The sequence below is a fragment of the Pongo abelii genome, chromosome 5 (genome assembly GCF_028885655.2).
Source record: "Pongo abelii isolate AG06213 chromosome 5, NHGRI_mPonAbe1-v2.0_pri, whole genome shotgun sequence".
NCBI lineage: Eukaryota > Metazoa > Chordata > Mammalia > Primates > Hominidae > Pongo > Pongo abelii.
The window spans coordinates 13717054-13744812 of NC_071990.2; the positions used below are offsets into that span (position 1 = coordinate 13717054).

The 27759-nt window shown below is 41.7% G+C and overlaps 1 protein-coding gene across 3 annotated transcripts; it reads right to left on the minus strand.

Annotated features, from left to right (window-relative positions):
• Positions 1–3132: 3132 nt before the first annotated feature.
• MCUR1 (mitochondrial calcium uniporter regulator 1) lies at positions 3133–26983 on the minus strand. 3 transcript variants are annotated; one of them, XM_024249016.3, is made up of 9 exons: positions 26241–26983; positions 19144–19263; positions 14536–14639; positions 13581–13682; positions 12637–12678; positions 11140–11211; positions 6212–6265; positions 4219–4333; positions 3133–3209 (listed from the first exon to the last, which is right to left on the minus strand). In XM_024249016.3, the coding sequence occupies exons 1-9, from the start codon at positions 26665–26667 to the stop codon at positions 3154–3156; spliced, it is 1092 nt and encodes a 363-aa protein (XP_024104784.3). In that variant the 5' UTR covers positions 26668–26983; the 3' UTR covers positions 3133–3153. The 3 variants fall into 3 exon arrangements, with proteins under 3 accessions (XP_024104784.3, XP_054413193.2, XP_054413194.2); XM_054557218.2 differs by lacking the exon at positions 6212–6265 and having other exon boundaries at positions 26241–26963; XM_054557219.2 differs by lacking the exons at positions 3133–3209; positions 4219–4333; positions 6212–6265 and adding an exon at positions 6272–6356 and having other exon boundaries at positions 26241–26963.
• Between the last annotated feature and the right edge of the window lie 776 nt (positions 26984–27759).

A 27759-nucleotide genomic window follows, 5' to 3' on the forward strand; every position in this document is an offset into this window, starting at 1 on the left:
GTGTTCAGGATCTCGCTATGGTTAGTTACCCACGTGCTAGACATAGGTTGCTAGCTAGAAGTTTTGCCAGCCATCTTCCCCCTTCCTAGTGCTAATGCCTAATTTCCTAAAGTAATCTGAATCCTTATAAGCCAGGGTAGCTCAGGAGATTCTATTTACTTATTTATTTATTTTGAGACAGAGTATCACTGTGTTGCCCAGGCAGATCTCACCTGGGCGCGAGTCTCGTTGCAGTGGTGTAATCTCGGCTCACTACAACCTCTGCCTCCCGGGTTCATGCGATTCTCCTGTCTCAGCCTCCTGAGTAGGTAGGATTACAGGGGTGTGCCACCACGCCTGGCTAATTTTTGTATTTTTAGTAGAGAGAGCATTTCGTCATGTTGGCCAGTCTGGTCTCCAACTCCTGACCTCAGGTAATCTGCCTGCCTTGGCCTCCCAAAGTGCTGGGATTATAGGCATGAGCCACCGCGCCCAGCCTCAGTAAGTTTTAATATTACGTCTAGTCGGCTCACAGATGCTTGAGCCAGAAGTGGGAAGGGTACACTTGTATTTTGGGCCCAAATGGTTTTCAAATAGAATACATTTGACCAAATAAAGTGAACACAGTCCTGAACCCTCCTCTCTCCAGATATGCATGCAATCCACATCATCAAAAGAAGAGTTCACTGTTCCCAAGGCCAAAAAGAGGCTATGCTGTACTGCAAAGAACTCTATAGCAAAACTGAACACCCAAATTAAGTGCCAGAATGATGCAGCCTGCTATCACCAGGAAGAATGACATGTGAGAAAACTTTTAGCAGATGCAAAAATGTCACCCCACCATGTTATTTTAAAAAATATTTTATCAGGATACAAAAGGACACTTCAGTTTTTAACCTACACAAGGTTAGGTAATGTTTACCTTGAAACATAATTGCATATGGCCCTTTATGCCACTCACCTAGGCCTTTAATTAATCTAATTAATTAAATTAATGAGGGCAACTGCTAAGTGTGCCGTCTCTTCTGGGGACTTTTCTCTGAAAGGGGGACGATATATTGATAAAATATTTTATTAACCAGTTAAGAATTTTTGATCTACTTGAAAAAGATTAAATTATAATATTTCACTTTGAAACTGCTATTGCTCATGCAAAAGTACTTGATTTTCATATTATATGGAGCTCAGAATCTTTGGACTACACAAACATTCTCTAAAAGGGCAATGACTTATATTTTCCAAAGTTTAGACATGACATCCAAAGGACAAAAGGTAACTATTTTTTTTACCAATGTGGTTGGAACAGTGACAATGAGTAATGTATTCACCAAACTGATAAAAAAATCTGCCTGTGGTTCCTCCACTGTACCTGTGTGCATGTGTATGCAGAGAAAGGCAGAAAAGGTTCTATCAATGTCATTGTCTCTAAAATGCTTACTCTTGCCCATGTGTCAGTAATTTGAATAAGATGAGAATGGGCCAGGCGCAGTGGCTCACGCCTGTAATCCCAGCACTTTGGAAGGCCAAGGCGGGCGAATCACGAGGTCAGGAGTTAGAGGCCAACATGGTGAAACCTCATCTCTACTAAAAATACAAAAATTAGCTGGGTGTGGTGGTGGGCACCTGTAATCCCAGCTACTCAGGAGACTGAGGCAGGAGAATTGCTTGAACCTGGGAGGCAGAAGTTGCAGTGAGCAGAGATCACGCCAATGCACTCCAGCCCTGCGACAGCGCGAGACTCCATCTCAAAAAAAAAAAAAAAAAAAGGTGAAAATGTGCTTTACCAGAATACCCCGAGTTGCATCTAGAATTTACTTGTTTTCAATATAAAGGCAGGTATGAGAATGTTTTTAACAACAGAATTAATCCATCTAGATTAGGATGCTGTGTGGCATGACCATTCTCAAATTTTGAAAGCCTGAGCTGGTTGTGGGCAAGGGGATATTCATTAATGACATAAATTTCATTTATGAAATATGTATCCATCATCTAGGTATCTTACACATGGAGAGCTGAGTACATCCCTTGTATAAAAAGTAAATGAAGACTACAAGGAAGCAGACTTTGTCCTGCAAACTGAAGCAGAGTTCCAGCTAAGAATCAGCAGGTTTTCTAGGTAGGTAATGCCACCAGTGGAGGATTATTACAGTTCTCACATCAGGAGGGAAAGAGATGGAGAAGAGGGAGGGAGGAGGGAAAATCTTGCATTCTAAGAGGTAAAAGAGTCCCCGTTACAATTGCAATGCTTCTTTAGACAGCTGATTTTTCTGGCTGGAAGGCACATTAAAAATAACCCTAACAATAACTTACCAAGACAATGGAAATCAAAAGAAAAGAAGGTAGAGGTGCAGCTGTCTTATTAACATAACAACTAACTACAGCTGAAACAATACTCTGGTACAGGGACTAACTCCTGTTAAAGACTGGGTATTTAGGTAAAGAGGATCTGGTGCTCTTGGTTTAGCTTCAGTGATTTTCCAGCACTTATTAAAGCCATTGTGCCCTGAACATGGAGACCCCCAAATCCTCTGTGTGCCAAAGATTAAGTCGTAGAGAATTACACCAATGTTTGCTGTTTGTGTGCACCACAGATGAGACCAAGCTTCCTGGTCCAGCTAAGTGGAATCTTCCATGCACTGTGCGCCGCTCAGTTAGAAAGTCAACTAAGCAGAAAGGAGATGAGGAATGGCTATGGAATACCTGACTTCTTTATCTTGGTTATGTGTCCATAATTTTCATAAAAATAAATAATATGCATTAAGTCAAAATCTGGGCTCAAATGTGTAACAAGAAAACAAAAGGACAACAATCTGGTATCTGGTATTCTTTTTTTTTTTTTTTTTTTGAGACGGAGTCTCGCTCTGTTGCCCAGGCTGGAGTGCAGTGGCGTGATCTCGGCTCACTGCAAGCTCCGCCTCCCAGGTTCATGTCATAGACTCCCGAGTAGCTGGGACTACAGGTGCCCGCCACCACGCCCAGCTAATTTTTTATATTTTTTAGTAGAGATGGGGTTTCACTGTGCTGGCCAGGCTGGTCTCGAACTCCTGACCTCAGGTAATCCACCTGCCTCAGCCTCCCAAAATGCTGGGATTACAGGCGTGAGCCACCGCACCTGGTCAACTATCTGGTATTCTTAAGGCAAAACAGTAGAAATCTCTTTAAATATACACTTTATTAGATCCACAGGCGATAAAATCCCAGAGCTACTGTTAGACATGTAAATATAGACCCTGTAAGAAAAAAACAATTGACAGTACTATTAGTTCTATTAAGAGTTACTTGAGGGAACATCTTTTTTTAAGAAAATCTAAAAAACAAAACCTAGAGACTTAGATTGCTCACTGATGTGCCATATTCCGTGAAACACCTGCCTACTGAAAAAACAAATCCCACACCCCTTATTTATTTTCTTATTTTAGAGACACAGTCTCATCTGCCACCCAGGTGGAGTGCACTATGCAATGGTGTGACTACCGCTCACTGTGCCTCAAAATCCTGGGCTCATGCGATCCTCCTGCCTCAGCCTCCCAAGAAGCTGAAGCTGCAGGCGGATGACACCACGCCCGGCTACATCTTTTTGTAGAGACTAGGTCTCGCTGTGTTGCCTAGGCTAAGAAAACTTTTCAATAAAAGTTTTGAATTGCAAAAATTCTGTGGTCACAAGGTCTATGTATATGCACTATATAGACAGGAACACAGAATTTAATATAAAGAACAACATTTCACTGTTAAATGATGCTATAACCTTAAAATATTTAATTAATCCAAGATGTTAAACCTGACTTGAAATAATGGTTAATTTGGGTGTGGGGTGGTACATGAATGTTAATTCTCTCTTTTGGATCAAAAATCTCGAGAGTAAAACAACTCAAAAGGAGTTTAAGCAATTGAAGCAGAAAGATTACAACCGAAACACCTTCCATTTTATCCACAAAATATTTCCTGTCTTGAATCTCATTAAAATCCCTAATAACTATAGTTCAATTATAGTATCTTATCAAATTTCCAATTCTATCAATTATAAAGTACACAATTACTTTATTTACTACTAAGAAAGAAAAAGTGCCAATTAAACTATGATACTTCATCTACTGGAAATTGTAAGATGCTTTCCAATTTCAGAGATGTTAAAATATTTCAGAAAGTGTTGGAATCAATGAAATGCAGTATCTGTCAACGACTTATTTTATAAATTTATTTTCTTTTCAGGTTGATTTAAATAGATATAAAATAGCTTACCTGCTAAATATTTAATATTATCAAGCTTGTGTGACTCAAGCATGGTTTTGAGGCCAGCAACCTCAGTTTCAATCTTCCTGTCTGTCTGAGTAAGGGCCCGATCTTGCTGGGCATGCTTTTAAAATGAAGAGAGTCACAGCGTTAGACCACAGCACGTCCCCTCTGCTCACCATCCTATAGCTCATTCCCAATGGGGTGCAGTCACAGGGAAACCTGGGTAAGACTATGGAGGCCTGGGCTTTAGTCTCAGTTCTAAAATCCTAATGCTACACTGCATTGGTCAGGACCCTTAACCTCTCTAGGCCTTAGTTTTCTTCTATTTGAAAAAATGAAAACAGAACAAAATGAAACAACCAACCCAGTGGCCCTGCCTTTACCTGGACTGTTTAGAGAATCAAATGCGATAATCTATGTGAAAAAGCGTTTGTAAGCTCTAGGTTGCTACACAAATGATGTGGCATTATGAGGCCAGTCTGTTCTCAAAGGCAACGGCTACATCTCATCCTTCTAAATCCTCCTTAGTCAAAGATAGACACTAAACTCAAAAATGTTTTCAAGAAATGGAGTCTTAGATAATGTAAAAGCAGCAGTGCTTGTCTTGAGCTATTTCTAGTCATATTTTTTAAAAACTTTCTTCTTTCATGTTCAAATATCAAGTGTTTCGTTACTATGAGGCTTGGCTACCCAGGGCCAATTTGTGTCCTTCCCCAAATACAATACAGTTAAACTGGATACATAATCAACCCTCAAAAAGGCAGTGGGTTTGGCCGACGCTATATGGGGTTGTATAACTGCATTAAAGAATAAAAATCGTGGGAATGCTTCACTAAAACTCCTAGAGCAACTAAATTTTCCCCTACGGCTACCAATTCAGGCAGAGAAAAAAAGAAATAAGTGCCTGGATGAGTAGAAAAGTATTCCAGAGAAATATCGCAGGATTCTGGAATTCTCTCATGAAAGCATCTTGGGGGTTTCAGAGGTCCCAGGTTCCATACAGTATGGAAAGAGAGTAATGTATGCTATAAATTAAAAATAGAATAAGACTTCTCCATTCCTATTATTCAATTACTGAGATTTAAACTTTCTTAATAAAACTTCCATTAAGAAAAACAAACTTTCAAGTAGGGTGTGGTGGTGCACACCTGTGGTCCCAGCTACTCTAGAGGCTGAGGTGAAGGAGGCTGCGATGAGCTGAGATTGCACCACTGCACTCCAGCCTGGGTGACAGAGCGAGACCCCATCTCAAAAAAAAAGAAGAAAGAAGAAAAGGAAACTTTAATTAAGAAAGTTAAAATCTTTCATAGGATAACTACCTTCCATTAAGATAACCAAATATTTTGTGAAGTGCAAAAAATCCTGTGACACTCCACTTCTGCATATATACCCAAAAGAACTGAAAGCAGGGATCCCAGCAGACGTTTGTGCACCCACGCCCACTGCAGCACTATTCACAAAAGCCAACGGGTGGAAGCAACACAAGTGCCTTTGACAGACGAATAAAGAAAATGTGGTATATACATATAATGGAATACTAATCAGCCTTAAAAAGGAAGAAAGTCCTGTCATTGCAACAACATGGATGAACCTTCAGGACACTGTGTTAAGCGAAATAAGCCAGCCACAAAAAATGATTCTATTTATGTGAGGTATGTAGAATAGTCAAATTCATAGACAGTAGAATGGAGGTTGCCAGGGGCTGGAAAATGGAATGTATAAAGGGTGCAGAGTTTCAATTTTGCAAAATAAAGAGTTCTGTGATGGACAGTGGTGATGGTTGCCCCAAAATGTGAATGTACTTTAAGTGTACTGAACTGTACACTTAAAAGATGGTTAAGATTCTAATTTTTATGTTATGTGTATTTTAGCACAATGTAAAAAATTCCCATGACAGTAAACCTGCATGTAACTTACTATTATCATTACAAACAACCATGCATGGGACGAAGCAAAGATGAGTACAAAGACAAAGAAAAATCAAAGTCTTGTTTCTTACCAATGCCACTATTTCTGTTCTCAATTCCAGCAGCTTCTTTTCGTTCAATGAATACTGAAATAAACACGTATCATGGGTCAGATTCTGATCTACTCCTCTCTCTTCTCCTCCTCTGGTGCCTTAAATATTCTGGTCTCAGTACCTCCTAGAATATCTAACACCAGAAAGTCACCTCTGGGATTAAGTAGCCTACCTGCCTCTTTATATCTGTTACTTGAGGTTTCCTTTTTTTTTTTTTTTTTTCATAGAGATGGGGTTTTGCCATGTTGCCCAGGCTGGTCTCAAACTTCTGAGCTCAAGTAATCTGCCCACCTCGGCCTCCCAAGGTGCTGGGATTACAAGCATGACCTGCCGTGCTGGCTAAAGTTTCTTATTTATACTTACTCATTCCTCTAATATCTGGATTTCCTTAGTCATCTGTCACTTCTCCCTGCATCTTTCCTGTGATGTCTTTGGGTCCCTCCCACTATTGTAGCAGCACTCCCTGGGGACCAATTTCGAAGGATGCTGAGTCATATGGTTTTTGGTTTTGAGAGGGCCGAAAATGGAGACTCAACTCAATTTAGGAGCTATCCCATCATAACTAGTAGCAAAACAGGTTACTACTTGAGTCTCCACAAAAGACAGAAAAGGTATGAAGTTGGGCAAAAAATAGCTGCCAAGGATTATTATTCTATGACAAAGACATTGTGTTGTGATTATAAAACACAATGTAAATACATAAATACACTAACTCATCACACGTTGGGTTTTTTTTTGGCTTGGTTTTTTGTTTTGAGATGGAGTCTCACTCTATTGCCCAGGCTGGAGTGCAGTGGCTTGATCTCGGGTCCCTGCAACCTCTGCCTCCCAGGTTCAAGCAATTCTCCTGCCTTAGCCTCCTGCACATGTTGGTTTTAATAACAATAAAAAAACCCACTTGGGCATAGTCACAATCCAGTGCTACTAAAGGAACTAATTCTACCCAGAGTTAAAGTATCTCACCTTTTGGCTATTAACGTCAGTGAAAAGATTTAGTGCAGTTTTGTAGACAGTAAGATTGAAATCAGACTTATCTCCTTAGTAGTGGGCAACAGGATTTAATTGAGCATATGACAATCAGTAATTTAAATGAAGACTTTTAAGACCTACATTAACCTTGTTAGAAAAAGTTAATGCTTTGAAGTATATAGAAATTTTCTAGCTATAAAGTGTTCCCCTGGGACTACTGGGAGCTTAGAAGTAGAAAAAAAAGAAAAAAAAAGAGAAAGAGAAACAAAAACAAAAACAAAAAACCCCAAAACCCTAAGCCAAGGAGTAGGTTGTAAAACCAAGAACAATGCTCTTTAAACCTCAGGGTTTCAGACCAGGAGAGCCCTATGCATCAGATCACCACTAGAGGGCGGCGTGGAACAAGATTTTGTCCACCACTAAACCTCAGTCTTCATTAACTCAACATTGACTCACCCACAAAAGAAGAGCCTAAATCTTGACGCTGCCATGGTTTTAAAAATAACATCTATGTGGCTCTATATCCCCATGCCCCAGAAGTTTATATGCCATACTGCTTTTGGAACTGGCTGTAAATATCATAGTTAATTTGCAATTTAATATTTAACATTATAACTTTACTGAAAGAACGAGAGCCAAAAAACTCATCTTCACCAATGCATGTTACAAACACACTCGCTGTATAATTTACTACTGCCTTGTGCTTCAGAGTAATCCAAGTTTATGATTACCAAGAACAACCTCCCAGCTAGGTTACTAAATCACATAAATTCACTGGCTTGATGGGAGCTAAGCTATGAGGATGCAAAGGCAAAAGGATGACACAGTGGACTTTGAGGACTTGGGGGAAAGGGTGGGAGGTGGGTGAGGGGCAAAAGACTACACACTGGGTACAGTGTACGCTGCTAGGGTGATGGGGGCACCAAAAATCTCAGAAATCACCTCTAAATAACATCTTCATGTAACCAAACACCACCTGTTCCCCCAAAACCCACTGAAATTAAAATAATAATGAAACACTAAAAAAAGACTATAAGAACAATTCATAGTCACAGTTACTGTTCAAATATACCACAAAGACACTTTTGTGTCATGTAGAAAAAGTTACTATCATGATGGACAGGATTTAACTGAAACTCTGCATTGGTTGCTTTCTGGAGATTAAGGTCAATATAGTCATTCCAGATAAAGTAATTACATGTAAATTATATTTATCAGCATATTTAACTAATAAATTCAAGTAAAATAAAATCAGGTTAAGTATTTTGAGTGCTGCATTATCAAATTTGCAAAATATTATAAGCTTTACTTTTCTTATTTTATAAGAACACTGAATGGATCCACTCTATATAGCCAATAATTTAAAAATATGAATATTTGCAAGAATGAAATATCATTTTTTTTTTTTTTTTTGAGACAAGGTCTCACTCTGTCACCCAGGCTGGAGTGCAGTGGCGTGATCTCGGCTCACTGCAATCTCTGCCTCCCGGGTTCAAATGATTCTTCTGCCTCAGTCTCCCGAGTAGCCGAGACTACAGGTGGGCCATCATGCCGGGCTAATTTTTGTATTTTTGGTAGAGACAGGGTTTCACCACGTTGGCCAGGCTGGCCTCGAACTCCTGACCTCAGGTGATCCACCCACCTCGGCCTCCCAAAGTGCTGGGATTACAGGTGTGAGCCACCATGCCCAGCAGAAATTTTTTTCATTTTGGTTTAAAGACTAAAACTGTAATTGTGAAAAAAATTTCTGGAAAATTTTTGTTTGCTGGATGATGTCAGTGACTTAAAATGAGTAAAATCTAAATGTTACATGATTGAAAAATGTGCATATATATCAGCCTAGTTACATTATTAAAATGACTCCATATAAAATTAAAAAAAAATTCACTGGCTTTCATCTACATTCATGCCCTGTATTTCCTGATGTCCTTGATGTAGTTTTTCCCAGGTTGGTTAGCTACACACAGTCATTTTCCTACATCAAGTGAATTCAGTTCTTCCTGAGTACACAACCCATAAAGATAAAGGTAACCAAAAGAGTTTCTCCTCTTCCAGACATCAGTGACATGCTATAGTCAGTAACTATTTTAGTAACACTAGGTGATTTAATCTTTATGGGTGGAGACTGTTGTTGTAAGACTAGAAAGACAGGTAACACAGCCTTAATAATTATTTTGTATAACGAAGCTTGGATTAACTCTTGAAATCCAGTGGCAGTTCCAAAACACAAGTAGGTTACTTTTTTGAGTTTCAGTATTAGCTTCACTTATCATTACAGCACATTTTAACTAAAAGCAAATTGTCAAAAATGAGAAGACAACAAACATTTGTGAGTACTCAGTTTCTGCATGTGTATTCAGTTTTGTGTTAGTGCAAGATGCTCTCTCTGCCCTATTTCTCATTATGCTAAGAATAAAAAAGGCACCTGATGTTACCAAATTCAAATAAAGTCTGAGCAAGAAGACGGCTGAATATTCAGACAGGGTTAAAAATCACTAAAGGCAACCCAACACATATCTTTATTAAAACACACTTAGGCTGGGCGCGGTGGCTCACTCCAGTAATCCCAGCACTTTGGAAGGCCGAGGCGGGTGGATCACGAGGTCAGGAGATCGAGACCATCCTGGCTAACACGGTGAAACCCCGTCTCTACTAAAAATACAAAAAATTAGCTGGGCCTGCTAGCAGGGGCCTGTAGTCCCAGCTACTCTGGAGGCTGAGGCAGGAGAATGACGTGAACCCGGGAGGCGGAGCTTGCAGTGAGCTGAGATCACGTCACTGCTCTCCAGCCTGGGTGACAGAGCGAGACTCTGTCTCAAACAAAAAAAAAGAAAAAAAAAAAACACACTTGCCGGCCAGGCGCAGTGGCTCACTCCAGTGATCCCAGCACTTCGGGAGGGCAAGGTGGGCAGATCACTTGAGGTTAGGAGTTTGAGATCAGCCTGGCCAACATGGTGAAACCCTGTCTCTACTAAAAATATAAAAACTAGCCGGGCGTGGTGGTGGCGTCTGTAATCCCAGCTACTCGGGAGGCTGAGGCAGGAGAATTGCTTGAACCCAGGAGACGGAGGTTGCAGTGGGCCGACACGGTGCCACTGCACTCCAGCCTCGGCAACATAGTGAGACTCTCTCTCAAAAAAAAAACAAAAAAAGAAAACAAAACAAAATACCCTCACAACTTCTCACTGCATTTAAGACAACATAGAAATTTTCTTTTTGAGCCAGAGTTTTGCTCTTGTCACCCAGGCTAGAGAGCAGTGGCACGATCTCAGCTCACTGCAACCTCTGCCTCCTGGGTTCAAGCGATTCTCCTGCCTCAGCCTCCCAAGTAGCTGGGATTACAGGTGCCTGCCACCATGCCCGGCTAATTTTTTGTATTTTTAGTAGAGACAGGGTTTCACCATGTTGGGCAGGCAGGCTGCCTCGAACTCCTGACCTTAGGTGATCTGCCCATCTTGGCCTCCCAAAGTAGTGGGATTACAGGCGTGAGCCACCGCGCCTGGCCAGAGATGTTTTAATCTTGAATTGCAGTATATAATTTAATATTATTTAATGTTAATAATTTACTATTATTCAAGCCTGAGATAATCAACTTAACTTTTGCAAGATCAAGAACTATGAAGATTTAAGTCAGTATTGAATAGATCAAGATTGCATTTAATTTCTTTATGAATCTCTATGTAACATATATCTAATATTTCTGAAACAAAGATTCAAACTGACTAATTTGACTAGGATTTTAATTTTAATGTTACTTTTGAAAGCATCAGATTTAAGTCTTAATCCAAAATTATTATAATAGAGAAAATACAGCCTAACACTGATAAACAGATAAATATTTAACAGTCCCTATGAGATGTACATAAACTTAGGCTTAACCAAGCATTCCATTCCAAAAATAAATTAATTCATAATGTATTTTTAGTAAAAGAACGTACCAATTCTTTTACTCTGCTCTTTTCTAGGTTGAAGTCTAATTTGGTATCTGTTCGGACTTTGATCACTTCATCCTAAAAGGAGGGCAAACAAGAAAGAAGGAAAAATCCAAAGTAAGAAACCCAAACTCTCTGAGGACGTGACACTGGGACCACTACCCCCACTGTCCCCATCCTAGGGGAGGCAGCCCAGGGAGGGACAGAACCAGGGGCTTCCAGAGAAGTGGACCTAGGCCTCCTGGCATCAGGGAACTCTGGCCAAGCCACATCTGGAGGCAGCCCGCCCCAGGACTTCCCAGTTAGACACAAATAACCCCCTTCTATGCTTATGCCAGTCTAGAGTGGGTTGTTGCTGTTTTTTTTTTTTTGAGATGGAGTCTCACTCTGTCACCCAGGCTGGAGTGCAATGGCGTGATCTCCGCTCACTGCAACTTCTGCCTCCTGCGTTCAAGCAGTTCTCCTGCACCAGCCTTCTGAGTAGCTGGGATTATAGGTGCATGCCACCACGTCTGGCTAATTTTTGTATGTTTAGTAGAGATGGGGTTTCACCATGTTGGTCAGGCTGGTGTTGAACTCCTGACCTTGTGATCCGCCCACCTCGGCCTCCCAAAGTGCTGGGATTACTGGCGTAAGCCATCACGCCCGGCCTGTTGCTGCTTTTAACCTCAAGACTCCTCATACAATCTCCGAATGGAACTTATGAATAAAGCTGATCTTAAACAACTTTGGAAAGCAAAGATGGACTCAAAGCAGCAAAATATTAAAATCCGGTTTACATAGAGCCTTTTCTCTGATACATATCAAAGCCTTTTTTTCTTTAACATCTATGTTTTTTCTATTTAAAAAATATCAAATAGCTGGCACAGTAAGCATTTAAAAATCACGTGTGATTCTCTAAAGACAGTCTAAGAGAACTTAAGGGTTCCTTCCATGTGGCTACTTTAGAAAAACTTTTACTTAAAAATGACTTAATTCCTCCTAGAACACAATTTTCTTTTTTTTTTTTTTGAGACAGAGTTTCGTTCTTGTTACCACGGCTGGAGTGCAATGGCGCAATCTTGGCTCACTGCAACCTCCGCTTCCTGGGTTCAAGTGATTCTCCTGCCTCAGTCTCCCAAGTAGCTGGGATTACAGGCACCTGCCACCATGCCCAGCTAATTTTTCTATTTTTAGTAGAGATGGGGTTTCACTATGTTGGCCAAGCTGGTCTGAACTCCTGACCTCAGGTGATCCACCCGCCTCAGCCTCCCAAAGTGCTGGGATTACAGGCATGAGCCACCGTGCCCGGCCACAATTTTCTTAATGAATACGGTTATAGACAACAGTAATTCATTCATTGGCTGTGTTCTTAGCTAAATCTTCCAATGTGTACTTTTGAGGCATATTACACAAACATTTCACAAAGAATTAAGTTTTTAAAAACATCTATTTCTAATATTATACTTATTAATAAGTTTATATAATTACAAACAAGCCAACAAACAGGAAAGTGAATCTTACCATTACTTGTTGTTTTAACTGATGTAGTTCAAGTTTTATTTTCTAAAAACATATCAAAAAAAAGTCATTAGAAAGAACAACATAAAACATAGTAATCAACAAATATTACTATATATATATGCACAAGTTCCTCAGGTTTTTCCTTCATTCAGAACACCGTATTGATTGCAGAATGGCATTACAACACATGTATCTTGAAATCAGTTTGAATTCATCTTGAAGGCTACATAAAGTTAACTCAGTTGTGTTTGGCATACACATTTGCCTTCAGTGACCCTGCTTTATTTAGTATCTCCTTCAGTTTATCTTTTAACTAATTCTACCCTCAAATAACTGATTTCAAGGACAACCTAGACAGTCTGAAACTTTACCACTTTAATTTTTGCTAGAAGGTTTCTTACAAGGCTAGGGTCAACAGGCAATAAATGGCCTTCCCTCTTATGGGACTTCAAATAGGACTGAAAATAAAAGGAAAATGCATAGAGAGCACTTATTTAAATGCTGATCCCATATGCTCTATTTAAAGAAACACAAGAGATATTTCACAGCAGCAATTATTTAAAATAACCAAAAACTGGAAACAATTCTAATATCCATTACAATAGAATCATGGGGCCTATTGATGTAAGACTATAGACAATGAAAAAAATGATCTCTTGCTACAAGACACACAGTATGATACCATCAAATGGTTCTAGAATAGGCGAAACTAGTCAATGGTGTCATCAGCCAGGACAGCGTTTCCTCTGGGGCAGGGGCAACTGGGAGGCACGAGAAAGACTTCTGGGACACTGGTCAAGTTTTCCTGCTTCATCTGACTGGAAGTGCACACTGTTTGAAAATTCACTGAGATGTACACTTAACGTGTGCTCTTTTATGTGTATATAATTTATCTCAATGTCTTAATATAATCAACTTTCTAAGTGTGAGTGGCTCTGTTTTACCTCATTTTCTGCTCTGAGGGCTGAAAATTCACTCTTCTCCAAAATAATCATATCCTTTTTCACATTCGCAATCTGAGACATTACTTGCTGAAAAGTGATTTCCTAGGAAAAGAAAAACAGAACACATAATCTAGTCTACCCTAAAAAGTCCACTTCCTATCATCTCAATGTGCTATCTTCTTATTGAGAAACCAGGAGAATGTGAACACAAAAAGAGGTTCAGTAAGGTCATCCTTTATTCCAAAAGGGGAAAAGGAAAAGAAAAAAACAACACATAACTGGCCAGGCAAGGTGGCTCACACCTGTAATCCCAGTACTTTGGGAGGCCAAGGCAGGTGGATCGCTTGAGCCAAGGAGTTCGAGACCAGCTTAAGCAACATGGTGAAACCCCATCTCTACCAAAAGTAAAAAAATTAGCCAGCTGTAGCAGTGCACGCCTGTAGTCCCAGCTACTTGGGAGGCTGATGTGGGAGGATCGCTTGAACCCAGGAGCTCAACAAGGCTACAGTGAGCTGAGACTGCACCACTGCACTCCAGCCTGGGCAAAAGAGTGAGACCCTGTCTCAAAAAAACCCCCCCAAAACACAAAAAAACAAAAACCACATATCTGGTTATTGTTACCAAGTGAATCACAGCTAAAAGGGTGGTGATCTGAAGACTCGAGAACATAATGCTATAATACTACAATTCAGGCCACGTCTCCATTTATTAAAGTATATTTCAGTGGAATAATTTTGAACAGTGAGCTTTCAAGCATAACAATTCTACAACTATTGAGTAAATAGCTCTGAGCAAGTATTTTTTATGTCACTGTAATCTTTTGCCTCTTAATCACGGTAAAAGTTACTATATACTTTCCAACTGGGTATTATCCGAAAAATTACATTAAAACATTACTACAAATAATACCCCATCTTCACAGTCCTAATTTGCTAAACCACCCGACGAGGCTAACCTGCTGCATCTTGGTGACCATATCTTTGTAGACGATGTCCATGTTGGCCTCCAGGATCTTGACCAATGAGGACACAATGATTTCTGCTTGTTGAGTAGCAAACCCTAAGCAAGCACACAAGCAAAAAAAATCATGCTCAGAGTTACAAAAGCCCACAGCAAATGCACACGTTCATGTGAACGTCCAAATCCAGGAGGCAGGGAGGAAGGTACAGCCACAAACTGTGACGTGTTGGTCACTCAGAGCAAGCATGAAACATACAAGTTGGCTTCCCCAGGTACCGGTGGCTTTGCTGACTGATCTGTAAGTCCTTCCTAGCTATCAAAAGTCATGTTTTCAGAGACTATTTAATGACATAGACAATGCCGGCAAAGTCAATGTCAAGTGAAAAAAGGCAAGACTCAAAATTACAGATGCAGTTCTTGTTTTTATAATTTAACAAAGATTCATAGTCATTTTTATTTTCTTCTTTATGTTTCTCTGCATTATGTAGATTTTCTACAGTGGACAATATTTCTTTAATTTTATAATGTGTACATTATTAAAAAAAAATTTCCTTAAATAGGAAAGCTCAGTTGTTTTATGTCCAGCATAAGGCAGTCAAATCATTGACTATATAAATAGTAATCTAGCTGTTGGCTAACTTCATGTTAAAAGACAAAATCAGTTCTTTCATTTTTCCTCCACAATTCTCTTCAGTAACTAGTCTGGGGGACCCAAAGTGGAAAAAATATGTTCTTTGGTAGTCAATAAATGATACTGAATTGAATGACAGAGATTCAATGCAGTACTTGGTATTTTTTTTTTTTTTGAGACAGGGTTTCGCTCTTGTTGCCCAGGCTGGAGTGCAATGGCGCGATCTCAGCTCACAGCAACCTCCACCTCCCGGGTTCAAAGCCATTCTCCTGCCTCAGCCTCCAGAGTAGCTGGAATTACAGGCATGCGCCACCATGCCCAGCTAATTTTGTATTTTCAGTAGAGATGAAGTTTCTCCATGTTGGTCAGGCTGTTCTCGAACTTCGACCTCAGGTGAGCCGCCCGCCTTGGCCTCCCAAAGTGCTGGGATTACAGGTGCAAGCCACCACGCCTGGCCAGTACTTGGTATTGTTTTTAAAAACGTTGGATAGTAACTCCTATTTCACATAAATTCTAATTAAATGCTTAAAACTGAGTGCCTGGGAAATAGTTCTATTAAATGCTTCCAGCTATAAGAATTTCAGAAGAATCTATTGATTCCTGTAATTAATTGTGTATTTTTTGGAATAAAGTAGTACTTAATTAATGGAATTTGTTTGGATGGGATGAAGCATGGGACTATAATGAACAAAAAAACCAAAGGCACAGATTTAAAGGAGAAGGAAAAAAACCTTCAAAGACCTATTCCCATCACTTTCATCAAAATCCTTTAATTTTTCAACATATGTTCTGCATATGTCTAGAAAACAAATACAAAAGGTTACCCACCAAAATGTTAACATTGTTTAGCTCTGACTCTGTTTTCTTTTTTCTCGTCTGTCTTCCTAGTTTTTAAAAACTCAAACTAAACTTTCGCAAATTTTAAAGCTTTATTAAGAAGAGTTCACCGGCTGCGTGTGGTGGCTCATGCCTGTAATCCTAACACTCTGGGAGACCAAGGCGGGAGGATCTTTGAGCCTAGTTCAGAACCAGCATGGCCAACATAGTGAGATCCCATCTCCATTTTAATGTAAATAAAATTTAAAACAAATTTTAATTAAAAAAAAGAGTTCATGTTTAAACATAATTAGGTTTGGCAACTGGACACAGTGGTTCACGCCTGTAATCCCAGTACTTTGGGAAGCCAAGGTGGGTGGATCACTTGAGGTCAGAAGTTTGAGACCAGCCTGGCCAACATGGTGAAACCCCGTCTCTAGTAAAAACACAGAAAAATTATCCAGGTGTGGTGGTGCATGCCTGTAATCCCAGCTACTCAGGAGGATGAGGTGGGAGGATCGCTTGAAACTGGGGGGTTGCAGTAGCCCAAGACTGTGCCACTGCACTCCAGCCTGGGCGAAAGAGTGAGACTCTGTCTCAAAAAAAAAAAAAAATTAGGTTTGGCAATGATGAGGAAAAGAAAAATAAAGGTAGAAAGAGAACTTATGTTGATTGTAAAACAAACTCTAAAGCCATATACTTTATAACCACTTGTGGGAGGAGAAAGGGATAAGAAAAAGTGGAAGTCTTGGCCAGGCGCGGTGGCTCACGTCTGTAATCCCAGCACTTTGGGAGGCTGAGGCGGGCGGATCACGAGGTCAGGAGATCGAGACCATCCTAGCTCACACAGTGAAACCCCGTCTCTACTAAAAATACAAAAACTTAGCCGGGCGTGGTGGCAGGCGCCTGTAGTCCCAGCTACTCGTAGTCTTAGGTACTCGGGAGCCTGAGGCAGGAGAACGGCGTGAACCCGGGAGGCAGAGCTGGCAGTGAGCCGAGATTGTGCCACTGCACTCCAGCCTGGACGACAGAGCCAGATTCTGTCTCAAAAAAAAAAAAAAAAAAAAAAAAGTGGAAGTCTGAAAACCTACCGAGTTATGAGGCAGAAATTAATTTTTTGTAGACTCGAGGGAATAGGACAGAACCAGGGTCAGTGAGACCACAGGCACATGAGAAATTCTGTTAATCTGAAGACACAGGTCTGGATAAAGAAAGGGTAGAAATGCCTTGAAAAGTCCTTCCTGGCCTCCTACTCAGCCAGTCATCTCAGACACCCCCAACTCATCCACGTTGGATTGAACAGCCCCTCCACACCACAGTCTTGAAAGATGCAAATAACCATGGGTTAAGGTTTAAAATCAAGAAAACTAGGAAGACTTCTGCTTATCAATTTTTTTCTTTTTTTTGGTGGAGTCAGGCTCTCACTATGTTGCACAGACTGGTCTTGAACTCCTGGGTTCAAGCCATCCTCTACCTCAGCCTCCTGAAGTGCTGGGATTACAGGCATGAGCCACCTCGCCTGGCCTTAGCAGAGTAACTTTTACATGCTCCCTTCTCACTTCTACTTTTCTCTTTTAAATTCTGTAATGAAAGAAGTTTTGGCAAAAAAAAGCCTACTGCTTGACAGGAAAAGTTGTGAAAATTATTACACAGCATATGACAGTTTTTCCAAAGTTCATTCATGCATATTATCTTGTTTAATATTCAAAAAGATCTTTGGAATTCTTATTACACTCATACTATAGATGGGCAAATGGAAACTGAGAAGGGGAAAGAGGCTTCCTAAGCTATGCAACTAGAAGTCTGCAGAGTTAGGCTCGAGCCCAGAGCTGCTCTCTCCCACAAAGCACAAAATAATTCATTACGTCACTTTGTCTTAGGCATGTAAAGTACCTCTACAGAGAGTAGCTTTTCTGACACAAACATGTACAACTGGACAAATAACTACACAATGAAGTAAAAACACAGGCAAATTTATTTCAGAAGCATAATTTACACTATTTTGAAATTCTGATTTTTGAGAATGTGTCATCATATAGAGAATTATAATCAGTTTATTTGTCTAAATATATTTAGTACGAGAATGTTCCCTACATTCTAAGTCTAAAGTGCATTTTCAATGAATGCCATATATACCAGAACAATCTTTTATCTTAACAGCAATAAGGGAGAATGTTAGCCTGAGTATTAAAAAGAAAAAAGAGGGCTGGGTGCGGTGGCTCACGCCTGTAATCCCAGCACTTTGGGAGGCTGAGGCAGGTAGATCACAAGGTCAGGAGTTTGAGACCAGCCTGGCCAACATGGTGAAACCCCATCTCTATGAAAAACACAAAAATTAGCTGGGCGTGGAGGCTCGTGCCTATAATCCCAGCTATTCGGGAGGCTGAGGCAGGAGAATCGCTTGAACCCGAGAGGTGGAGGTTGCAGTGAGCCAAGATGGCGCCATTGCACTCCAGCCTGGGTGACAGGGCGAGACTCCATCTCAAAAAAAAAAGAAAGAAAAAGAAAAAAGAAAAAAGAACAGTAAGTTGAAATTATCAAGAACTGCTACTCAGCAACATTTCAATTTCACAGGATTTTAAAAAGCACACAAGATGCACAGTAATAAAACTATCACCTCTGTGCTTCAGACACTGTTGTCATAGGAATCATTCCTCAGCTTTGCTGACTTGTGTCTAAATTTTTACCTATAACGCTGTACTTCCATGGTGATGTTACAGAAATACACTTGACTTGGACAAAGAGACAATGTGTGAGAAAAGTCTCCATTCTATTGACGAAGCAAAAATGTCCTCAAGCAAAAAATGAGGACTTAAAAAAATGGAGATTAATTAAAAGATTGCCCATAGGCCTAAAAGTCAAAGAGATATAAAAATCAGCCAGACGTGGTGGTGTGCCTGTAGTCCCAGCTACTCGGGAGGCTGAGGTGGGAGGATGGCTTGAGCCTGGGAGGCAGGTTACAGTGAGCCGAGACTGCGCCACTGCAATCCAGCCTGGGTGACAGAGCCAGAGCCTGTCTCTAAATAAATAAATTAATTAAATACAAATAAAAAATAGAAGTCAAAGAGAAACATGAGAAATTAAACGAAACCATAAGAGAAGTCATAATTTAAAGTGTTTTCCTAAGGCACTAAATGACGGATCAGAGAGGATTACCATTGTCTTCCAGTAAGCACACTAAGGCATGAGTGTCGAAGTAGAGTTTCCTACTCCCAGAGGAGGTGAAATCTCTCCTTTTGCGCTCCAGCTGCAGGGATCCAGCAGACAGGCTTAGCTCTAGGGTGGAAAGGACAGTAAGCTCAAAACAGACTTCATGCCAAACAAAAGCAACTCAGCACCCTGAGAAAATAAGGCATACCCCAAAGCCTACCTGGTACTTTATAACAGCTTCACTGAGATATACAATTCACCCAATTTCAAGCATACAGTTCAATAGGTTTTGGCATACAGTTGTGCTACCGTCCCACAATCAAATTTAGAATATTTTCATCACTCTCAAGACAAACTGTACCCCTTAGCTGTCACCTTCCAATGCCCCCAGCCCTTCTCAACTGCCCCCAGCCATACCCAGGACAAGCACTGGTCTATTTGCTGTCTCTTTTGTTTACCTACTCCGCAGATTTCATAGAAATGGAATCATATAATATATATAGTCTTTTGTGACTGGCTTCTTTCACTTAGCATATTTTCAAGGGTCATCCATGTTGTAGCACGTCAGTACTTTTATTTCTTTGTATTGCTGAATACTCCTCCATTGTATAGCTACATTAAATTTTGTTTATCCATTTACTAGTTGAAGGATGCTTGAGCTGTTTCTACTTCTTAGCGATTACGAATTACATGGATGTTGTTTTCAATGATCTTGAGAATATATTTGGGGTAGAATTGCTGGATCATATGGTAACTCCATGTTCGTTTTAGCAACTGCCAGACTGTTTTCCAAAGCAGCTATACCATTTTACACTCCCTCGAGCAGCGCACGAGGCTCTCAATTTCTCCACATCCTCACCAACCCTTGCAATTATCTGGGTTTTTAAAAAATTATAGTTACCCTACTGGGTGTAAAGTGGTATCTCACTGTGGTTTTAATCAGCATTTCCCTGATGACTAATGATGTTGAGCATCTTTTTATGGGCTTGTTGGCCATTTGGATATCTTCTTTGGAGAAATGTATATTCAAGTCAGCTATGGTTTGAACGTGTTCCCCAAAGTTTATGTGTTGAAAACTTAATCCCCAAAGCAACAGTGTTAGGAGGTGGGTCCTTTAAGGGATGACTAGGCTATCAGGAGGGCTCTGTTCATGAATGGATTAATGCTGCTATCTTGGGGGTAGGTTTCTGATAAAAGAATGAGTTTGCCACCCCTTCCCCGACATGTGTGCTGTTCTGCCTTCTGCCATGTTATGAAGCAGCAAGAAGGGCCTGACCAGATGTGGGCCCCTCAATCTTGAACTTCCTAGCCTCCAGAATTGCAAGAAATGTATCTCTTTTCTTTATAAAGTACCAGTCTGTGGTATCTCCTTATAGCAGCACAAAACAGACTAAGGCAAAGTCCTTTGCCCATTTTTAATAGGGTTGTCTTTCTATTACTGAGCTGTAAGAGTTCTTCATATATTCTAGATACAAGCTCCTTATCTGATTATGATTTGAAAATATTTTCTCCCATTCTGTGGGTTGTCTTTTCACTTTTTGATACTGTCTTTTGAAGCACAGAAGTTTACTTTTGATGAAGTCCAATTGATCTGTTTTTTCTTTTGTTGCCTGTACTTTTTTCTTTGGTTGCTTGTGCTTTTGATAACATACGTAAGAAACCACTAGGTAATCCAAGTACATGAAGATTTACACCCATGTCTTCTAAGAGTTTTACAGTTTTAGCTCTTACATTGAGGTCTTTTCCTCATTTTGAATTAGTGTTTTAAATGGTGTGTGGTAGTGGGTTCAGCTTCATTGTTCTCCATGTGGATATCTAGTTGTCCCAGCACCATTCCCTCCACTGAAATGTCTTGTCACTCTTGTTGAAAATCAGTGGGCTGTAAGCATGAGGCCTTGTGTCTGAGCTCTCCATTCTAATGCATTGATCTATGTGTTTGTCCTTACGCCAGTGCCACACTTTCTTGATTACTTGTAAGTTTGTTTTAAGTTTGACGTCAGAAAGTGTTTTTTTTGTTGTTGCTCTTGACTTTTTTTCAGACAGGGTCTCGCTCTATTGCCCAGGATGGAGTGCAGTGGTGCAATCATAGCTCACTACAGACTCGACCTCAGCCTCCCAAGGTGTGGGTTTTAAACTCTGTTGTTTGTCAAGGTTGTTTAGCTATTCTTGTTTTCTTGTATTTCCATATGAATTTCAGGATCTGTGTGTCAATTTCTACAAGAAAACCACTTGGGATTTTGACAGGGATGTGTTAAATTTGTAGATCAGTTTGAAAAGTACTGCCACCTTAATATTAAGTATTCAGATCAATGAACATGGATGTCTTTCCATTTATTTAGGAACGTTATACTTTAATGTATATTATACATTGCACTTTTTATAAGTTGCTGGATTTGGCTTGCTAGTATTTTGTTAAGGATTTTCTCATCTTTAATCATATGAGGTATCGGTCAATAGCATTCTTTTCTTGTAATGTCTTCGCAAAAGCCTATCTTTAGAGAGCTATGTTCTAACAATTTTTACATTACCTTTTCTATAAGTTTTTGTGCATTTAGCCACAGATCCAATCCATTTTGTAAACTTCTTGTTTCAAGGTACTCATCTGAGGGAGGTGGTATAGTATATGGTACAGTTTCTTGGCTTTTGGATTTTATGAATTGCTAAAATCTTTTTTTTTTTTTTTAATTGGGCCAGGTGAACTAGTTCACGGTTGTAATTCCAATACTTTGAGAAGCCAAGGTGGGAAGATCACTTGAGGCCAGGTATTTGAGACCAACCTGGGCAACACTGCAAGACCTTGTCTCAAAAAAAAAAAAAAAAAATTAGCTGAGTGTGGTGGTGTGTGCCTGTAGTCCCAGCTATTCCCAGCTACTTGGGAGGCTGAGGCAGGAGGATGGCTTGAGCCCAGGAGTTTGAGGCTGCAGTGAGCTATGATCGCACCACTGCACTCCAGCCTGGGTGACAAAGCAAGATCCTGTATTGAAAACAAAAATATTAAAAGGCCAGGCGTGGTGGCTCACGCCTGTAATCCCAGCACTTTGGGAGGCCGAAGCAGATGGATCACGAGGTCAGGCGTTCAAGATCAGCCTGGCCAAGATGGTGAAACCCCATCTCTACTAAAAATACAAAAATTAGCCATGTGTGGTGGCGGGCACCTTTAATCCCAGCTACTCGGGAGGCTGAGGAAAGAGAATTGCTTGAACCCGGGAGGCGGAGGTTGCAGTGAGCCAAGATCGTACCATTGCACTACAGCCTAGGTGACAGAGTGAGACTCCATCTCAAAAAAATAAATCAATTAAAAATAAATAAATAAAACAATATTTGAGTTGCCGATTTTTAATTGTCATGAAAGAACATTTAAATATAGCTGCTTACTACTACTATTAAATATTGTACTAAAAAAGACATTATGACCCTAAAAGAAAAAAAAGATGAACGATCTAAAGAACTTCCATTTAATCAACTTAGTATATGAAAATCTTGCTACATATTTGCCATTACTTTTCTAATTTTGCCATTAACTGGCACCAGTCTGAGGTCCGGTGTTGTAGAAGACTGGTAGGAGCAAGAAGGGTCACCTGCCAACTCAAAGGTCAAAGGTTTCCCCAGCAGGCCTCTGAATGACCAGAAAGATGCTCCAGCTGATCAGTTTCCACTCTCAGTCCTTCACCCCTGATTACCCTATAATGAAATCGACAGTAAACAAAAATATGATGTGGACTGAACCCTACAGATGTGACGCTTTGCTGCAGCCTATGGGAGTTGTTCCCAGCCTACTCACAGCTTGGGAGGGGGAGGGTAGCTGTGGTCATTGTAATCATCCAGAAGAGTGCAAGAGATGCAATAATCCATATCTGTATCAAGAACCATTTGCAGACTGACACAATATGAAGTGCAATGACTTATGTGTGTTTGTGTTTGTTGGTAAAACTGGGCCCTGAGATTCAAAGAAGCACTGTGCTATGACAGGAGGTCCTTGACCTGGCATACAAAGCCCTTGCTATTTATGACTACGCTTATCCTTTCAGCTTTCTTTCTAGCAACCTAAGCTACTCTATTTCCTGCAATTGCATGCTTAAGCATGGCTTGCTCCCCTTTCCCGATCGTTAAACTTTAAGCATTCTTTTTACCCTTCTTCATTCAATTGCCAATTTACTGAGTATACATTATGTTCCAGGTATGGCATTTTCTTTTTTACACTTTATGGTTCTCTCTGCTTCCTCCACCCAGCTAAGGGAGCAACCTTTATTGCGCCCATACCTGTGTTCTCAGCTCAGTACAGATAGCTCATCATAGCACTTACTACATTATTTCCTCATCTGTATCATCTGTTTGTCCAAGCTGCCCAGAAGCAGCCAGTCTTGCTCACTTTTTATCTTTAGCATCTGGCAAGGGGCCTGGCATACAGCAGGCTAGGAATAATTTTTTTTTTTTTTTTTTGGTAATTGAACTGTAATGACTTCCACAACCTGGATTATGAAACTGTCTAGAGGGAAAATTTGAGATGAATTCCTTTCTCCTCAGTTCTTCCCTTTTCACATAAATGAGCTCACTTAAATCTGGTACCTCTTTTTTAGTTTATTTCCAGTCCTGAGACTAAAACTGGCCTCCATGAGAAGAGACCCAGGATGTCTGCCCAACACAGAAGAGACCTAGCTTGAGAAACAGTGGGAGTGAATGAATGAAAGCACTTCTCTAGGGGACCTCTTAAGGACCACCTCACCTGCCCTAGAACTCTACTGGACTGTCCCATGTGTCAGGGAGCTCGAAAACACACCTGAGTTTGGAATGACTTGTGAAGAGTGGCAGGGTTACTCTAGACCTAAATTCCTTGTTTCTAGTAAGAAAATAATCATTCATGTATTTAAAACATAACCTCCTCACCCCCACCCCCACATAAACAAAACAATCACATGACTACTTTGTAATGCCAATTTGGATACTATAGTTTTTTTTGTTATTGTTCTTTTTCAAAAAGATTGGAACCAGAAACACCAAGCTTATTTCCAAGAAATCCTGCCTCTGAAAGGTTGATAGAAGGACTGGCCACTTCCCAGTGGGCACTCCAACCCCTGCTGAGGGAAGGAAATGCCCTCTTGCCTTCTGTCAAAGGGCAGTACCTGAGGACGTGGCCAACTCCCAGACTCCTCACTGATCATAAGGAAGCGAGTCAACTGAGCTGTGTTAACGTGTAACATGCAATTCCCCTTTCTGGGGACCTTCAACCCATCAAGAGGATATTAAAAACCCACAATTACAATAGGGGCCCAAAGTTAGCCTTGGACAAGATGAGGAAACCAAATACAAACTTCCTACTCATGACATCCTTAAGTAGCCCAATTGAGAACCTCAGGCACCAAGCGAACAAATGGTTGGGAAACGCTCATTAGCTGGTTAATGGGCATACACGCTTCCTTAACTGTGTCTCTGCTCTGCTTCTGTTTTTATGCAGCCATACTCATTTTTTATGATGACTGAAGAATGAGATCGCTGACACTAAAACAACAGTACCACCTTACTGACTGGTCAGCAAATCCATGAGAAAGAACACTCTCTTTTTGCCCCACACTCTTGCATTGAGAGAAAAACAAATTGGAAATTACTAGCTTGTCAGAAAAAGCACAACAAAAGGCAAAATACAGAAATAAAGACCAAACTCATGTCCGACTCCTAATTACTGAAGAACAGTGACACCGAGTTCACTACTCATTCCCCACTCTCTGAATATAAAGTTTCCTTCAACTTTATTGCTCTACGAATCAGTTTTCACCCCAGCCGATGATATTCTTAAATTTTAGATATAGTCAACATTTACTGGGCCTATCTGTTGAAGAAAATATGAAAAATGTGTGGTTAGTGATGGCTACTAATGAATATGTATAGACTGCCCAAAGTGATAATTTTGCCAAGTTTGTTGATTATCCGAAATTATTTTTTTCTTTAATCAACAATATGCTATCTAATAAGTTGATTCTATTTACTTTCCTAATCTCCAGGGCAGTGATCTCTCTCACCTCCTTTAAATAGTCATGCGCCCCACAACTACCTTTCAGCCCAGGACAGAGAGGCACACACGACAGTGGTCTATGAGACAATAATACATATTTTTACTGTACCTTTTCTACATTTAGATGCGCAAATACCGTTGTGTTCAGATTGCCTCTAGTATTCAGTACAGTAACACGCTGTTCAGGTTTGTAGCCTAGGAGCACTAGGTTCTACCTGATAGTCTAGGTGTGTAGTAGGCTGTAGCATCCAGGTTTGTGTAAGCACACCCTACAATATTCACACAAGGAAGAAGTCGCCTAATGACTCATTTCTCAGTAGGCGATTGTCCTGAAGGGATGCATGACTCTAATTAAATGCTACCTTCTCAATGAAATCGATTCTGATCACCCTATTTAAATTCACAACCGGAGACCCATTCCACTTCCCAAGCCTTATCCTATTTTTCTATACCATGTATCAAATTATGAATATATAAAAATTATTTGCATATGTAAATTATATATACATCAATTATGCACACGTATATCCACACACACATATTTACTGCGTCTGCTCTGCTAGAATTAAGCCCCAGAGGGAAGATTTTGTGGACTGATGTATCTCACACATCTAGAAAAGCGCCAGGGACAGGGTAGACGCTAGAGCTCCACGAATTAATGATTCCATCAGAATCTGAAATCAAACTGTAAAGCAATCCCTTCATTTCCCAGGGCTTTGCTCCTCAAACATACACACCCCTTCCCCCTGAACGGCCAACAGGCTGGGCGCTGCCAAACAGAACACCTGGAAGGCGGCGCCCAAAAGCAGACCCTAGGAGTGGGCGGGCACCACCTCCCCGCCCTAGCACGCACCTCCCTCCAACTTTAGCGCCCGGAATTCCCAAGAATTCGTCTCTTCTGGGCTAAGCCCCGCCACCGCGGCCGAGCAGGGCGGGCCCGGACCTTCGACCCACGCTCCGGGCAGATGCCGGTGGCCTTGGCTGACCCGCCCTCCCGCCTGCCGGGCCTTTCCTCGGGGAGGCTGTAGCTGAGATCCCCGCCCCACCGTCCAAGCCCGCGAGACGAGCCCCCTCTCCTCTCCCGCCCGGGCCTCACCTCTCCTGCAGGAAACGCGTGCAGGCGCCGGGCCGTGGTACTGGGGAAGGGCGCCGGCGGCAGCGGCGACGCCCGGGCCGAGGCGCGGTGAGCACCTCCACGCGCCGCTGCGCCCGGCCGGGGGTGCGGCACACCCGAGGCGCGAACGCTCCCAGTCCCCGAGCTGCCGGCGCGGGGCTGCGGCGGCCAAGCGCGGGGAGGGCACTAGCAGGAGGAGGAGCAGCGGCGAGGCACGTGACACGCCGCCGCGGGCCGCCGGGGCGCGAGACCGCAGCGCCCCCAGACCGTCGGAGAGCGCAGAGAGGCAGCGGCGTGCTGAGGTTTCGCTGCCGCCCGGTCTTCCGCTGAGGCCCGCGGGCAAGAAGAAAAGCCGCCGGCGGCCGGGCAGGCGCTGGGTCCTCTGGCCGCCGACCGAGCCGCAGTCCATCCCCGAGCCGCTCACTGGCCCGGGCGCGCGCTCATGCCTCTCGCTCGCGGCGCCGGTCACGCGCGGTCCAGGCCCAGAGTCCGACGGCGCGAGCGAGTGTGGGCGGCAGCGCAGGACCGCCCTTTCCTGCCGGGCGCGCGGGCGGGGCTCGGGACGCGCGCCGGGGGTGGGGCGGGGTGTCGGGAGCCCGCGGTGGCGCTCCGGGATGCAGGGCCGAGCCGGGGTGGCTAGTCTCGGGGCTCTGCGGGGACCGTGCGAGCCCCCACCCCATTCACTAGGCGATGGCGGCGACCAGGAGGAGCCTGCGGGCACTCCGGAACTGGAAGGAGCTTGCTGCTGTCAAGATTTGCATATTCACTGCACTGCTGTCCTTAAAAAGGAATTACCCCGGTGCCCTTCAGTGTCCTGTGAAAAGTCCCAGACCGACAGGCTGCCCTGGATTTCACTGATTATCCTAAGTCACCCAACATGTGGTTCTGGGGAGCATTTTAAGGAATTTTTAGCAGGGCCCAGGGAAAGGCCCTCACATAATACATTCAAAACTAAATTTTCAGAGTTTTTGTTCCAGATTAGAGCACCAAAAATATGGGACAGTAGCAATCTGGGAACTTAAAACGTGGGGCATGAATGTTAAAATGAGACCTGTCGGGTATATTTGAAACTGGTAATGTTCAGTTTTGTGGGCTTTTTGAAGGCCTGTTACACCATTCACAGATAACTGATCCCTTATGTGGACTTGGAAGATGTTAGTTGAATGAATAAATGAAATGCATAAGGCACCAAGCTAGGAGATTTTATTAAAAATAAAAAACCGCAAAACAAATTGTTCTTATCCTCCAGAAGCTGTTTTCCTATACAGCCATATGTGTACACATACGTGATGGAAGAAGAATGTGTTATGAGCCATGAGAGATGTACAAAGTGCTGGGAAGAGAGGAGCGTGCATATGGATGTGCAAGATAAGTGTCTATCAAAATTTGAAGAACTAAAAAACAGGATTCAAGTCATAGGCTGGTGCAAAAGTAATTGCGGTTTTTGCCATTACTTGCAATGGCAAAAGCTGCAACTACTTTTGCACCAACCTAAGAGACA

What these genes read in the sequence shown, in the direction of transcription:
- MCUR1 (XM_024249016.3), bottom strand. Translation starts at nt 26,667, where the DNA reads ATGGACTGCGGCTCGGTCGGCGGCCAGAGGACCCAGCGCCTGCCCGGC. An exon ending in GAACAGAAATAGTGGCATTG is followed by an intron (nt 4,334 to 6,211) that starts GTAAGAAACAAG and finishes TCATTTTAAAAG; the next exon opens with CATGCCCAGCAAGATCGGGC. An exon ending in TAATATTAAATATTTAGCAG is followed by an intron (nt 3,210 to 4,218) that starts GTAAGCTATTTT and finishes TTTTTCTTACAG; the next exon opens with GGTCTATATTTACATGTCTA.